Source organism: Eriocheir sinensis, chromosome 11 (genome assembly GCF_024679095.1).
Source record: "Eriocheir sinensis breed Jianghai 21 chromosome 11, ASM2467909v1, whole genome shotgun sequence".
NCBI classification, from domain to species: domain Eukaryota; kingdom Metazoa; phylum Arthropoda; class Malacostraca; order Decapoda; family Varunidae; genus Eriocheir; species Eriocheir sinensis.
This window is the reverse complement of record NC_066519.1, coordinates 740,190-756,327: the sequence shown is the minus strand read 5'-3', so window position 1 is coordinate 756,327 and position 16,138 is coordinate 740,190. Positions and strand designations below refer to the sequence as shown.

At 43.1% G+C, this 16,138-nt stretch overlaps 1 protein-coding gene and 1 non-coding gene across 2 annotated transcripts in view; both read right to left on the bottom strand.

The window, feature by feature from the left end:
• LOC126997104 (protein SpAN-like) overlaps window positions 1-16,138 on the bottom strand; it is a 38,913-nt gene that overhangs the window by 11,688 nt on the left and 11,087 nt on the right. The window contains exon 4 of the mRNA XM_050858166.1: window positions 4,441-4,476. Within this exon, the coding sequence (XP_050714123.1) occupies window positions 4,441-4,476 (36 nt within the window). The remainder of the gene's footprint in view (window positions 1-4,440; window positions 4,477-16,138) is intronic.
• Window positions 700-773, bottom strand: Trnav-uac (transfer RNA valine (anticodon UAC)). The gene has a single exon. It is a non-coding gene; the product is annotated as a tRNA-Val (tRNA).

The window sequence follows — 16,138 nt, the reverse complement described above, 5'->3', positions numbered from 1 at the left end:
TTTTCCACTCCGCCCGGGAATCGAACCCGGGCTCTCTCGGTTGTGAGCCGAGTGTGCTAACCACTGCACCACGAAGCCCCCAACAGCTGGGTGGGTTGAACGCGTTCCGTCCGGGCTGGGGTACGAACCCGGGTCCGCATATTCATAGCTAAGCACGCTAACCACTGCACCTGTAAGTGGAGTTCAGAGAAATAAGTAGGTGAGGTTATCCAGTGCCACACAAAGGTTATATGTGCACATTAAGTTTCTCCTTTGCCTTATCTGCTGCTTAGAGTGATCCCTGGTGGATAACCCACTGCAGGGCCTGAGGCTTCTCCGCGACAGTAGGAATTTGATTTGTCTGGTTATTATTATTATTATTTTTTTACATCTTGGTCTATAGCGCCGGTAGGCTTTCTTGAGGGGTCTGGGTGTCGGCTCCAGCCCATGGACGCAGGCAAGTGTTCATAGTAGCGTCAACTGATCTTGGTTCATGCTGACCCCCGGAGCTCATTTTTTATTTCCCTTGAAAGTTGTAAAGTTTGGTTTAGTCGGCGCAACATCTGTTGTCATATGCCGGAGAGAGACAGAAGGGGAAGGATTTATAGGAGAAGGGAACAGATCCTAGGAGACGGGACACAATCCCCGATTAATACCTGGTACCCATTCACTGCTGGGTGGACAGGGGCATAGGGTATCAGAAAAGCCGCCCAATTTTTTCAACTCCGCCCGGGAATCGAACCCGGGCTCTCTCGGTTGTAAGCTGAGTGTGCTAACCACTGCACCACGAAGCCCCTATTATTTCCCTTGAACAGTTCCTCTAGAGTCAGGATTGATGGGTGGTCTTCAGGAAAGCATGTCGGTAGTCTTACGCCACTCGGCGGTGACTGGAAGATCCCAGGTGGTAGCGTCGGATTCGAAGGGACATCATCCAGGACGCGGCGAATGCGGGACCGGCACTCTAACCACTCAGCCACCACCTCCCCCTCCTTTGTGGTGTTTGTGATTCGTATATGAATGATATACAACTAAGAGTAAGCTGATAGGACGGTTATTTCTTATGTTAGATCTTTCTTTACTTTCAAAGCGCTTCGACGGTCTAGGCCCCTAGGGGTTAGCACGCTTATTTTTTTTTTCTACGTCACGGCCTATTGCGCCGGTAGGCCTCTTCCCGGTGGGCCCTGATGGTCGACCCAGCCCGTTCTGGCGCAGGCGAGTGTTTATAGTGGCGCCATCTTAAATTGGCTCATGCTGCCCTCCCGGAGCTCGTCTTTAATCCTAGAATCTAGAGTCCGGGTTGATAGGTGGTCTTCTGGACAGCATGTGGGTAGTTTTAAGCCACTCGGCGGCGGCTGAAAAATCCCAGCTTGGTGGCACCGGGCGGGGATTGAACTCACGTCCTGCTGAACGCGGCGCCATCACTCAGTCGACTCAGCCACCGCCTCCCCATGAATCCGCGTACCCGGTTTCAAATTGACTGGGCAGTCGGCGCACAACCCGCCAAGCTGTTTATTCTCCTTTTCGAGCCCAAAAATTGGGTACCTGGGAAGGTAAATTGTGGTTAACCGTGTAGTAGCGACGGGCCAAATTTGTGGCTTTACCGTGTACCAGCGATGGGCCAAATTTTTGCCATAATATAACCCCCCCGAAAATAGATGATGCATAAACTGATCACAAATGCTTTGATACATATTATGAAATGGTTTGCGTGAGTGATGTTTTTTTCTCATTTTTCTTGTTTAGAGGGACCTTTAAGAAACATGATTCCCGCAGCCACCACCGGGTTTACCTGGATGTCATACTGGCCCGAGGTAATGGGACCCCCCCCACTACTGGCACAAGGGCCAAGGTGACGGCCTCCGCAGGTAGGGCGATTTCTCCTAACGTTGCCTTTTCTGTGTATATTATTGCCTGCATGTCGCAGTCTTATGGATTCTTTTATGATGATTTTATGAGAAAAAATCGATGTTTTTATACCATTCTCTAGCTTTTATTTGCAAAAACTCGACACTCACTCCATCTTTCTCGGAAGTTTTCCACACCCGGGGTGCGACGCGCACCGCGGGTGTGCCCCAATGACTGATTGATACACAGCAAGGTCCGAGGGGGGTGCTTCCTGAAGAAGTCATTTGTGTCCTCACACTCTGTGTCCTCTTCTGTCTCAAATATCACCAAGGAGTAGCTGAGCATACTCTTATCATCTTTTCTTTCATTTACTGTTGTCATATCCTTTAAAAGGTTACAAGATATATTACATTATACAAGTTCTTAACACTGCCTAGAGCTTCCGACCTTAGGCAGGGATGAGAAATGTCTTAATTGGATTCCACTTCAGGTGACGGCCAAAAGAGGTGTCTTAATGGCTCCTGTTGTTTTTGTATCCATTTTTTTAAACGTTCGCAGTCCACACGGATTTACATTTTGTTGAGCATCATTTATTTTGTAAACTTCATCTTCTTTTCCCAATCGAGGCATACGTTGTTAGGATACTGCCGATTATCTAAGTACCGGTACTGGCGGCACTAAGTGTACTGGGCCCGAATTTACAATTAATCTTAATCTTTAACTTAAAAGTTTCAATGAATCTCGAGTTTAACTTATAGCTGAGCTTAAATGAAAAAAATAAGTTCAACTTCACTCAACAGCTGATCCAGTATGAAAATTTGTCCTGGCAAAAGATGTATTTTTCAAATTGCAGAACTGCAACACTTCAGTGACTGAATATGCAGTAATAGTACTTTATCAATGTTATATGATGATATACTTCAGAAATATGGGCATAATAAGGTAGTATTTATAAAATAAAGGTTACGTTTATCATCCGCGCAAGGTGATATTCTTTTTTTTTCTCTTGAATGTAAACACGGACACGCGTTCCTGTTCGTCTTCCTCATTCCTGCATCACCCACCCTCTGACGAAGTAATCATGCAAAATATTGCCGCTTTCACTTCTCCCAAGAGGAAAAGGGGATTGAATTGGAGAGACTGCCACACTCTACACGTAGTAGAGGGAAGGGAGTTAACAGATACCGTCTGCAAGGGTAGCCACTGTCCCCTAATAGATGACATGAGTCCGGTGGCATACGATGATCCTCAAACATGCGTTTGAGGCCACTCTCACGCCAAATACGAGCATCATGAGTGGACCCAGGCCAATTAGCTACAACATTAAGAATATTATATTTGGCATCAAACACTAATTGTGTGTTTATGCTATGGAAATTCTTCCTGTTGACATGGTCTGCTTCATATTCCCTGGGGGCCAGTATCCTGACATGCGTGCAATCTATTACACCAACAATGCCAGGGAAGTTTGCAACTTGCACAAATTCTTGTTGTTTATCTCGGATTTCAGGGACGGTGCGAGGAAATCGAATGAATTGGACAAGTATGGCTAGTTGTGTAAGTGCCTTGAGGGTATTGGTGATCGCTTTGCTTACTGACGACTGTGATGGACCAAGATCATCACTGTTACACATCTGCATTTTCCCCGTTGCTAAATAACGCAGTGTAATAATTACTTTCATTTCGGGTGTCAATGCAAAACTCCTTGAAGTAGGGCTTTGCAAGGCCCCTCTCACCAAATCCGTTACGAACAGTACTCCTGCACGATCCAGTCTGTAGCGTTTCAATAGTTCTGCGTCACTCAAAGTATTCAGAACGTCTCTTCGCTCTTGAAAAGTCTTCTCTAGGCGCTGACGGGCTTGTTGACGTTCGGCCATCTTGGCGACTGAAGTTCGACTTAGGCTCCTTAATACGGGTTTGGGCCCGTCTAAAATATCCCATCAGCTAAGATCAACTTATGAGGGATAAGATGAAGAATAAAGTTAAAGTCGCCCTAAAGTCAAACTTAGCGGTTTAAGATTAATTGTAAATTCGGGCCCTGGTACTGAGGTGATACTCGAAACTGGCGCCACCAACAGGTACCGGTACTGGTACTGCCGGTACCTGAGTTTTCCGAATTGGTATCACCGGTATTCAAATTAATGGACTATGCGGATAATATATATGTCATATAGATCTCACGGAGTAGTCGCTGGTTTGACACAGTCATTCCAGCGACACACTTATTACCAAAGGCCGCCTGTTCAAGTTGCTGTTCAGTGTTCATGCCTTAGAGAAAGACAGGAAGCACAAGGGACTCAAAGATCCGGATCTTAGTCCTTCTACACAGATATCGACAACGCCAGACACTCGCGCTGAGCGTGGTCATAACACCGTGGGCCAGGCCAAGCAGCCATAAAACTTTCTAGCGAGACTCACCGTTGTTCTGAACTACTCTACCAAGATATGTGAACTTTTCCGCGATCTCATTGTTCTCGCCACACGCATGAACAGACTGTACTGCTTCCTGTAGCAAGCCTCCAAACACCTGTACCTTGGTCTTGACCCAGGAGACCTGAAGTCCCAAGTAATAAAAGCAGCACTTAAAAAAAGTGAAAATATTGATTCTGTACTTACGTCAAGAATGATTGGAGTCGCCGCGCGCTCCTCGTCCTGTTGGAAAGAAAGAGGTAGTGTATCTCTCTCTCTCTCTCTCTCTCTCTCTCTCTCTCTCTCTCTCTCTCTCTCTCTCTCTCTCTCTCTCTCTCTCTCTCTCTCTAAAATTATGCGGTTAATTACACACACACACACACACACACACACACACACACACACACACACACACACACACACACATGAGATACATCCTCCATAAGAGGAAGGAATAAGTCATAGTAAATGGACAGCATCTGGGATGGGAAAACAACTGGTGGAGACGATACAGAACGCTTAACCTCGGTGAAGTTGATTTAGTAAGAGATGAGCAATTTTCAGTTAAGACAGCGAGTTGAGGATTGACCGAAAGGGTTCAATGTAAAATAAAATGTCAGCTGAGATATATCGGATAATAGGGGATAGGTGTTTGAAACATTGTCGAATTTAGAGGTGGAGAAATTGAGTTTTCGAGACATTAAAGGACATCAAGTTATCTCTACCCTGCTCAAATATGATATCAAGGTCTCAGTTAAGCGTTCTGCAGCCTAAAGGTCCGCAATACCTGTTTAAATTGTCTTCTGTTAAAAATATTGGGTAATTGGGGTTGAGTAGTCAGGGAGGGGTGGCTGAATGCTTAACCGTCAGCGTGAAGGCGCGGCGTCCACGAGGAAGCTGGTTCAAGTCCTGCCCGCCGCCACAGCTGCATGGGAATTTTCAGCCATCGCCGAGTAGCCTAAGACTACCCACATGCTGTCCTGAAGACCACCTATGAACCCGGACTCTAGATTATCTCTCTAAAGGGAGGCTCAAAGATGACCTCCGAGGGGCAGCGTGAGACAAGCAGGATGGCACCACTGTAAACACTTGATTACTCCACATCGAGCTGGGGTCGACCATCAGGCCACACCACCGGCGCCATAGGCCAAAACATATAAAAAAAGATGCAGAGTAGTCTTTGCCGGAATGTTGAATATCGAACAATTTGTTTTAAAGAGATCATTAATGAACAAATGAATAAGTGGGAGATAGAACAGAGCCCTGTGAAACAGCACTGTTGATAGGTTTATGGGAAGAACAATGACCGTCTACCACAGCAGAGATGGATCGGTCTTAAAGGAAACTAGAGAAAAAAGTACAGAGAGACGGAAGGAGGGTAGTTTAGAAAGCAAAGATTCATGCCAGGGTCTGACAAAGACTTTCGAGATGTCTAAGGCAACAACAACAGTTTCATTGAAATTGCTAAGAGAGGATGACCCAAAGTCACTTAGGAAAGCAAAGATCACCAGTTCGTAGACCGAACCTTGCCGAACCCACACTGGTAATCAGAAACAAGATCACCAGTTCGTAGACCGAACCTTGCCGAACCCACACTGGTAATCAAAAACGAGATCTCCAGTTCGTAGACCGAACCTTGCCGAACCCATACTGGTAATCAGAAAAAAGATCACCAGCTCGTAGACCGAACCTTGCCGAACCCACACTGGTAATCAGAAACGAGATCACCAGTTCGTAGCCCGAACCTTGCCGAACCCACACTGGTAATCAGAAACGAGACCAAACGTTGATAGATGCTCGAGAACTTTTCTGTTAGGGATTGTTTCAGTTGCCGAGGAGGCAGGGAATCAAAACTATACGACGGCAGTTTAGGGGATTGGAACGGTCACCCTTCTTAGGCACAGGCTGTATGTAGGCGTACTTCCAGCAGGAAGGAAAGGTAGATTTTGAAAGGCGACGAAAAGGTTCGACCAGGCAGGGTGTCAGCACGGAAGCACAGTTTAAAGGACAATAGGAGGCACTCCATCAGGTCCATAAACTTTCTCAGGGTTGTAGCCAGAGAGGGAGTAGAAAACATCATTCTTAAGAATTTTAATAACAAGCATAGAAAGTTCATAAGAACAGTCAGCATGTAAATATCGATAGAAGATAGAAAGAGAGGCAACGCTGCAGCGGAATTTAAGAGATTAATTTTTACGTGAGGTAGTGAGTGACAGTGCATGAACGTTCTGTTTGTGCACTCCTGAAACTGCTGATATTCGACAATGGCGAGCAGCAGGAGCAGGACTCTGAGAGACATGTGTTGCGTCTTTGAAGACTATTCATGCAATAAGTGGATAGCATGCTGTTTGTGCCCTAAGTGGTGTCATGAGAAGTGTGCTCATCTGACAGGGGTCAAGCAGATTCTTACGTATACCCAAAATTAACTGGGTGTGTTCGCCATGCTTACACAAGGCATCTTTAGCAACCAACATTGTGGAAAAATTGGATCAATTTAGTCAAGAATTATCTAAAGAAATATTAGTTGTGAAAAATGAGGTTGAAACTCGGGCACTCAGTGTGAAAGAGAAGTTGAGCGAGGTGGCGGATGTGTTTTGTGCTGACAAGACAGAGTCGGGTGGCGCCAGCTGGGTTGATGTAGCAAAACGGAGGAGCAAGAAGCATCTCCTTGTCGTGAAGGCCTCTGATCAAGATAAAGAGGCTACTGAGATAAAAAATGAAGTTTCCCAGGCATTACAAGGCATTCAGATTACTGATTCAAGATTCACGAATGGAGGTAACATTGTTATGAACTTTGATGATGAGAGTATAAGGAATGAAGTAGCTCAGAAATTAGAAAATGTAGAGTAAGTTAGCACAAAAAGTGTGGGGAAATTAAGGCCCATGATCTGTAATGTGCATAAGGAGGAGACCGGGGATAAGATAACTGAGACATTGTTAAACAGGAATGAGTTCCTACACTCGATTCCGGGAGATGAGGGGAAAATTGAGAAGATTCTCAATAAGCTGATCCACAAGCATCATGACAAGATAAAACTAAAATGAGGAGTGTACACTGTGAGAGATACATACCATGCAATCATATGTTACCATTGTCAAGGATACGGCCATCTTGAGGCCAACTGTACTGCCTAGAACAATGGAGAAGACCCAAAATGTTTCAAATGTGCTGGGGATCATAAATCAGGGGAGTGCTCCATGGCAGAAAAGAATGCATAAATTATATGAAGTACAAGAAGCCTGAAATCAAGCACTCGGCGAATGACCAGTGTTGTGTAGTCCTTCAGACTGAAATTGAGAGAATTCGTAACATAACCGATCATGGGTATTGATTGGTGTTTGAGAATCAAAGCTAAATTGAGTGTTAAATGTTCAGTGAGTTGGAAATAATCGCTGGACATTAGATTGTGATACTATAAAGAAAATATCAGATAAATGGAAAATGAAGTAATGGATATTTGTGATAGTGTAAAAAGGAAAGATATTGTGATTGGTGCGAACCAAAACATGGCCAAGTGACTATAATGATGCCAAGTTTATTAAAATGATATCAGTAGGCTATCCATGAGAGCAATTAAGACTCACTCACTCACTACAACGTTGTGAATGAGTGCATATCGAGGATTATTAAAGAGGCTAACATCATAATTGTTGATACCTTGCGGAGCGCTGCGCTGGCGGTGGAGCGGGGCCTGAAACCTCATCAACGGTAACGGTAGATAGAAAACTGTCAGTAGGAGGAGGGGAGTTGATGAGACGAGGGGGGGCTAGTAATAGTCCAGTAAATCTAGCATAAAATTGTGCCCAACCTAAAACAAATTGCAATAGATTGTTTCTCACTTCTGAGTGACTTGACTAGTCCTCAGGTACATCATACTAAAAATCCCCATGAATCCATGTGGTGGAAGGGGGTCAACGGCGGCCATTTTGGAATTTTCTTAAAAGTCATATATCTGGTAAAATAATAGTTTTATCAGGAAACACAACTCAATAAAAATTGTTCAGAATTGATTGTTTTATAGCAATGGCAGGTTATTTTACAAAGATAAATAAATATATAGGAAAAAATAATAAAATATTAAATTTTGATTGCTGATTTTATTTTCAAAGACATATTCCTCAGAACTAGTGGCATCCATGACAAAATGCATCGAAGTAAAAATTGTAGAACAAACTTTCCTCTTTTGAAATATATATACAAGTTTATGCATATTTTAAAAATTGACAAAGTTATGAGGGAAAATATACAGAAAGCCAAGATTGTTGCTTGCTTCTTACTGGTGCATCCCAGTCAGCTGATCGCCTGACTCGCTCAGTACAGAGCATGAAGAATGTGGAAGGTGGCAACACGTGATATTCCCATATCATCACTTTTCTTGTAAGTATGTTGCTACCTACGTCATTAATGGCTTTTATAATATTACAAGTGCTAAGTTAACATACTGGCAAAGTGATGATATTATTATTATTATTATTATTATTATTATTATTATTATTAGTAGTAGTAGTAGCAGTTGTAGTAGTATTGTTGCTGTTGTTTTGTTGTTGCTGCTGCTGTTGTAAGTAGTAGTAGTAGTAGTAGTAGTAGTAGTAGTAGTAGTAGTAGTAGTAGTAGTAGTAGAGCACAGAAAATGTTAAAAGAATTAATGACAAATATTAGGTTAGTCTAATAAATTTACAGTGTAGCCTATTGTATACAGGTTGTGACACGAGTTTTGCAAATACTTTTAGAGGTGAAAGCACGTGTTATTTTAAGTTGGAGATGCTCTATGATCATATGCTATTAATTTTGAAGATATCTGTGATAGCTATGCCAAGTATGTGATATCACGTTATGGTAGAGCCTGCATCATCTTTGATGGTTATGACGATGGTCCCTCAATAAAGGACGCCACTCATCGCAGACGGGCAGGTGGAGCTGTCGGGCCTAATGTGATTTTCAATAACAAAACAGTCATAAAACTTAAAAAGCAGGAATTCCTAGCAAATAAAATTAACAAGCAACGATTTATTTTCATCTTAGGTGAAGTTTTACAGAAATCAGGGTGCCATATAGAGCATGCTAAGGAAGATGCAGACCTACAGATCGTGAAAGCTGCCATAGAATCTGCAGGCAAAAAGGACACTGTATTAGTAGGTGATGACACAGATTTATTGGTTCTTTTGGTGTATCACACTCCATTGGATGCCCACAGGATTCTTTTCAAGGCAGAGCCAAAATCCAATTACTTCAAAAGACCGAAGTTGTGGGACATCCAAAAAGCAAAGCAAGCTCTAGGTCCTGATGTATGTAACAACATACTTTTCATTCATGCCATACTTGGGTGTGATTCAGTTTCAAGAGTTCATGGCATTGGCAAGGGAGCTGCATTGAAAAAAATAAAAAGCAGACATTTTCTTGAGCAGGCTGCAATATTTTGTAGGGACGGTGATTTCAAGAAAGAAGCACTCATAGAAGCAGGTGAAAAGGCTTTGGTATGTCTATACAATGGTAATAAGAAAGAAAATCTTGACATCCTGCGTTATAAACGTTTCCGAGAAAAGGTTTCAAGTAGTTCAAGATTAGTTGAGGCAAAGAGTCTTCCACCAACATCAGCAGCATCAAAATTTCACAGTTTGCGTGTATGGTATCAGATTCAAGTATGGAAAGATAAAGGTAGAGAACACAATCCAGAGGAATGGGGATGGTTAATTGAAAATGGCCAATTAATGCCTGTGAAGACTGACCGACCACCTGCACCAGAAAAATTATTGCTAGTCAGCAAATGCAACTGTAGATCTGGATGCAACACCCAAAGATGCAGTTGCAAGAAACACAATATTGAGTGTTCCTCTCTCTGTGGCCATTGCAAAGGGCTAACCTGTTCAAACTCCCCTGTGCCAGATTTTGTTCTTGATGAGGATGATGAATACCCTGAATATTAATTGTGTAAGTATACCCTGCAGGAAAGTTTCATGAATATCAAATGGGTGGATCAATAAGAAATTACTGTATTAGGAATTAAATTATAATACTTGTAAAAAAAAACATGTTATGTTTCTTTTTACGATTTGGTTATTGAAAGGAAAACAAAAAACATTCTATAGCTGGACACTATCTATTACTAAGTATTTAGAAACCTCTTGTAATATGTTTTAAGGTTTAACTGGAGGTACTATATATGTTTTTTTTATTATTTATTGGTGGCTTTCTGTCTATTGTATCTCATATCTTTGTTAATGTTCAAAATATGGATAAACTTGAATATTTCAAAAGAGGAAAGCTTGTTCTGCAACTTTGTCATACATGCCCCTAGTTCTGCAGAAAAAGTCTTTGAAAATTAGCACATTTATTCAATTTCAATAGTTTATTATTTTTTCATATGGGTTTAGGAGAACAGACAACATTAATAATAAATTACTACATCAGAAATTAAGTTTCATTATTTGTAAGATGAAAAAAAAACTTTTTTGTGCAATTTGGTTTCTGAAATGAAGGGAAAAAAACCTTTTCATAGCATGACACTAATTATTACTAAGTGTTGAGAAACATTATAATGTAATAAATTTTAAGGTTTGACTGGAGGTATTTATTATTATTTTTTTAAGGATGGCTTTTTGTATATTTTCCCTCATAACTTTGTCAATTTTTAAAATATGCATAAACTTGTATATATATTTCAAAAGAGGAAAGTTTGTTCTACAATTTTTACTTCGATGCATTTTGTCATGGATGCCACTAGTTCTGAGGAATATGTCTTTGAAAATAAAATCAGCAATCAAAATTTAATATTTTATTATTTTTTCCTATATATTTATTTATCTTTGTAAAATAACCTGCCATTGCTATAAAACAATCAATTCTGAACAATTTTTATTGAGTTGTGTTTCCTGATAAAACTATTATTTTACCAGATATATGACTTTTAAGAAAATTCCAAAATGGCCGCCGTTGACCCCCTTCCACCACATGGATTCATGGGGAGTTTTAGTATGATGTACCTGAGGACTAGTCAAGTCACTCAGAAGTGAGAAACAATCTATTGCAATTTGTTTTAGGTTGAACCCTAGATTTACTGGACTATAAGGGGAATATTCCCTGAATCGTCCATAGTGATTTTTTAGATAAGGTTTGAAAGAAGAGGGGGATTAGTAAGAGGAATATGCCCTGAATTGTCCAGAGTGATTTTTTAGATAAGGTTTGAAAGAAGAGGGGGATTAGTAAGAGGAATGTGCCCTGAATCGTCCAGAGTGATTTTTTAGATAAGGTTTGAAAGAAGAGGGGAATTAGTAAGGGGAATATGCCCTGAATCGTCCAGAGTGATTTTTTAGATAAGGTTTGAAAGAAGAGGGGGATTAGTAAGGGGAATATGCCCTGAATCGTCCAGAGTGATTTTTTAGATAAGGTTTGAAAGAATAGTTCAGTTTTAGAAGGATGGAACAGCCGTGCTGCCATCGGACTAAGGAGAGGTGTGAAAGATGAAGTAAAATTGTTAGAGATATTTATGGGGAGGCGGTGGCTGAATGGATAGCGTGACGGCGCCGCGTTCGGGACGATGCGAGTTCAATCCCCGCCCGGTGCCACCAAGCTGGGATTTTTCAGCCGCCGCCGAGTGGCTTAAAACTACCCACATGCTGTCCAGAAGACCACCTATCAACCCGGACTCTACATTCTAGGATTAAAGATGAGCTCCGGGAGGGCAGCATGAGCCAATGCAAGATGGCGCCACTATAAACACTGGCCTGCGCCACAACGGGCTGGGCCATACCATCAAGCCTCTCCAAAAACAAGCCTACCGGCGCCACAGGCGAAGATGTAAAAAAAAAATTGTCAGAAGGCAATTCCTCTTGAACTTATATAAAGCTTGTGTTGCAACGGCAAGCATATGTTAAATTACAAAGAACTCAGCACTTCGGAAAAACCTGCATGTCTCAAATCCTCATCAGGAGGCCCTCCCCGCCCTGCAGCTCACCACCCTTCAGGCCCGCCACCAACACCTCCTCCAGCAGTTTGCCACCAAACTCCTCCACCACCCACGACACAGGAACCTGCTCCCCCCGGTAGCTCCCCCTCGCCGCCACAATGTCCGACACCACAACAAGCTGCTCCCCATACGTGCGCTTACTGACAGGTATAAGAACAGTGCAATACCCACAATAGTTAAAATCCTGAACACATAGACTCTTTACTCCTAAGTTACTTTTAAGTTTGTAGTTTTAATGATCTCCATACATAATATGTATATTTTCAGCTCTAGAGCTGCTTCTCCCTAAATAAACCGTATATTATTGTTATTATTATTATTATTAATATTATTAATATTATTATTAATACTAGATCAGCTTCCTCGACGCCAGATATTTTTCCCCACTTACATGCTATCCATGTACAGGGGCCTTGTCCGCCCTCGTATAAAGTATGCATCTCCTGTGTGGAGAGCTCCACTCACACAGCTCTCTTGGACAGAGTGGAGTCTAAGGCTTTTCGTCTCATCAACTCCCTTCTCCTGCTGACAGTTTTCTATCTCTTAAATTCCGCCGCAGTGTTGCATCTCTTTCTGTCTTCTATCGATAAATTCATGCTGGCTGTTCTTATGAACTTGCAAACTGCATGCCTTCCCCCTTCCAGCGGCCCCGCTCCACTCGACTTTCTACTCAAGCTCATCCCTTTACTGCCCAAATCCCTTATGCAAGAGTGAACCAGGATCTTTAGTCTTTTATCCCTTACACTGGTTAGCTCTGGAATAGCCTTCCTTCTTCTATATTTCCTCCTGCTTACGACTTGACCGCTTTTAAAAGGCGAATATTTCGACACCTCTTCTTCCGAAATTGACCTTTCTTTTGACCACTCTCCTGAACTCTTCTTTTTATAGGGGCAGTGATTAATGGAATTTTTTTCTCAATTATTATTTCCTTTAAGCTGCTTAATATGCTGTAAAATAAAAAGGTCTGGAGGATCCACCAAAGGGCATTTGGAGGAATGTGGTCAAGTTTTCCCTTCCGGCATTCCTATATCAAGTCCAGCCCTGCAGTTCTGGTCTCTGGTCCTAAGAACCTGCAATGCTCAACATTCTAGACCTTACAAAATGCAGGAGGCGAGAACTGTTGCTGTTCCTGGCACCAGAGCGATTTGGACCAACACTTACTCCATTACAAAGCCATTCAGCTCTGCCAGGCCTCCTCGTCCACAGAGTTCCACTATGTCCAACTACAGGTTGATCCGGGGGACGGTTCTGCGGTCGGGCGCCGCTTCTGCGCCTACCCAGACACTCCGAAAACAAGGAGAGGAGTTAAGGGATCCTTCCTCCTTCAATATGCAGGGGTCCTTTAGGCTTTGCCCCCCACCTGCCATTGACGGCAGGCTCGCCAAATGTGCCGCACGGTCGGGCCCCAGCAATACGGGATTGGGGTCGAGGCTGACGCCGTTTATTTTAGGACCAATAGGACATTTTAGGAGGAGGGGTGCAGGCCCCTCCCAAACCAGGGACTGGACTGAGTGCTAGCCGTAGAGCACGGACGCTGTACCGCTGAGAGGATGTTTTATCTGGCTACCCAAAGCAAGAGACATAAACAGGAATTTGGGAAAGAAAAAATAAAAGAAAAGCAGCTCAGGGCCCGAATTCACAAACAGACTCAATAACTACGAACTAATATAACTACGCACTATTGATTTAGCTACCGACGTTAGCGTCAGATTCACGAAGCAAACCTTAGATTGTAGTTAGAGGCGCGCTAAGTCAGCGACGCCGCTGATTGGTTGATGACGTCATTGGCCTTGCAGCGAATCGCAAGCACGTTTACAGAACCGTCAGGCAATCATAGGGAGGCCCCTCCAGGTGCTGGTTCAAGAAACCCATTCTCTTTTCCCATTTTTCTTCCTTTCAAGGCAAACTGTACTAAATCGTAATCTACGAATTCAATTATTTCGTTGTTTGCTGCACATTTACGTCAAAGTAACTCTGCTGTTCGATGTCTTGTTACCTACGAACATGCTTAAGATGAAGAAAAAGAAGATACGGAGGAGATTGAGGCAGGAAGAAAGCAAACATAAATATGGGACAGATATCGAGGCAGACAAAACGAAGGACGGAAGGAAGGAATAGGGAAAATTAAGACTGTCTTGCCATATCTGTGGCCCAACTCATGGGATAGTTGTCACTCGACAAAGGTCCATGGTCCCTCCACGGATGGGGGCGGTGTCACGGGGAAAATTAAGCCCGGGCATTCACATGCCTCTGTTATCTTAGCTCAAGCTCGTGTATGTGGGGTTCTTTTTGACTGATATGGCGTCTAGAACTAGCATGATCATCATTCTTTATTATGATGACAAAGACCATGTCAAAATTTGCCTCATTAAATAAGAAACTACATAAAGTTCGGCAGCTTTTCCTCGTCGCCAAGCCAAGCCAAGGGTAGGCGGTGGCCGAACTGGTAGCGTACTGGGCCCACATTCACTGCGTGATGGACGACGCGGGTTCGAATCCCCACGCTACCACTCGGATTTTTCAGTCACCGCCGAGTGGCTTAAAACTACCCACATGCTGTCCTGAAGACCACCCATCAACCCGGACTCTAGAGGAAGCCGTCCAAGCGAATCAAGAGCGAGTTCCGGGGGGCAGCATGAGCCAATGCAGGATGGCGCCACTATAAACACTCGCCTGCGCCAGAACGGGCTGGGCCGACCATCAGGCCCCACCTGGAAGAAGCCTTGGGCCGACCATCAGGCCCCACCAGGAAGATGCCTACCGGCGCAACGACGTAAAAAAAAAAAAAAAAAAGAATCCTCCAGAGCAGCGCTCCGACACCCATGATCGCACATTCATTTTTCTCAGAAAATAGGATACCAATCACATATACATCAATATATTTCCACAGGTGAATACTTAAGGCATGTTTACACCAAGTTACGACACCTGAGATTCATTAATAATGACAGGGGAAGGAAAAATATAGGCCCCTGTCATCGACAAAATTGAGCCTCGGGCAGAATTTAGCCTGGGCATCTATATGCCTCAGATTTCTTCGCTATTATATGTTGTAAGGTCGTTCTGTTGACATGTATGGGTAAATTAACGCTTTCTGTATCTACATATAGCAGGAAAACGCAAAATTCTCCCAAGTAAATCAGAAATTACATAAAGTTCGGCAACTTTTCCTCGTCGCCAAGCCATTCTCCAGCAGCAGGCAGAGGTGGGAGGTCTGGCAATCCCCCGGCCGGGTGTTGCCATACCGCCCACACTTATCATATACCTCTCAAAGGGTGCATATCTCATCATTTTATAAAGAAATGGGCCTCCTCTACTCGCAAAGTTATATTTCAAGTTGAAAAACGCGATTTATAAGCATTTATACGTAAATCTGATAATATTGTTAGCGTTACCGTCAACTCCGAGGCAGTAGTTATTTAATAACAAATTTAGCGTCACACAGAGCGCGGTAAACGTTTGTAGATCCGCGCGCTAACCCGTGACGTCATCGATTAGTTGGTAGTTATTGGCGCAAATGGGAGATGTCCCAGTGACCAGGAGAGAAGATTGCTAGAGTTGCCGCCAAGAATGGGTGGGCTCGGCATCACCAACCCGCAATATATGGCTGAGTCTGAATTCGGGAACTCAATCCGAATCACAGCCTCTTTGACCGGATATATTACCAATCAAAATGAAAGGGGAGAAGACAACCCTCAAGATATTAGGTCACTAAGGAATGAAATCTCCATAAACAGAGAAGAAAAACAGAGAGACACTCTGAGTGACCTAATGAGAGAACTCCCAGAAGACACAAGGAGGAGGACAGATATTGCACAGGAAGTGGGCGCTTCAAACTGGCTAACTACACTATCTATCAGGGCAAAAGGCTTCAACTTAAACAAAAAAGAATTTACTGATGCCCTTGCCCTCAGGTACGGCTGGCCAGTGGATGGGCTCCC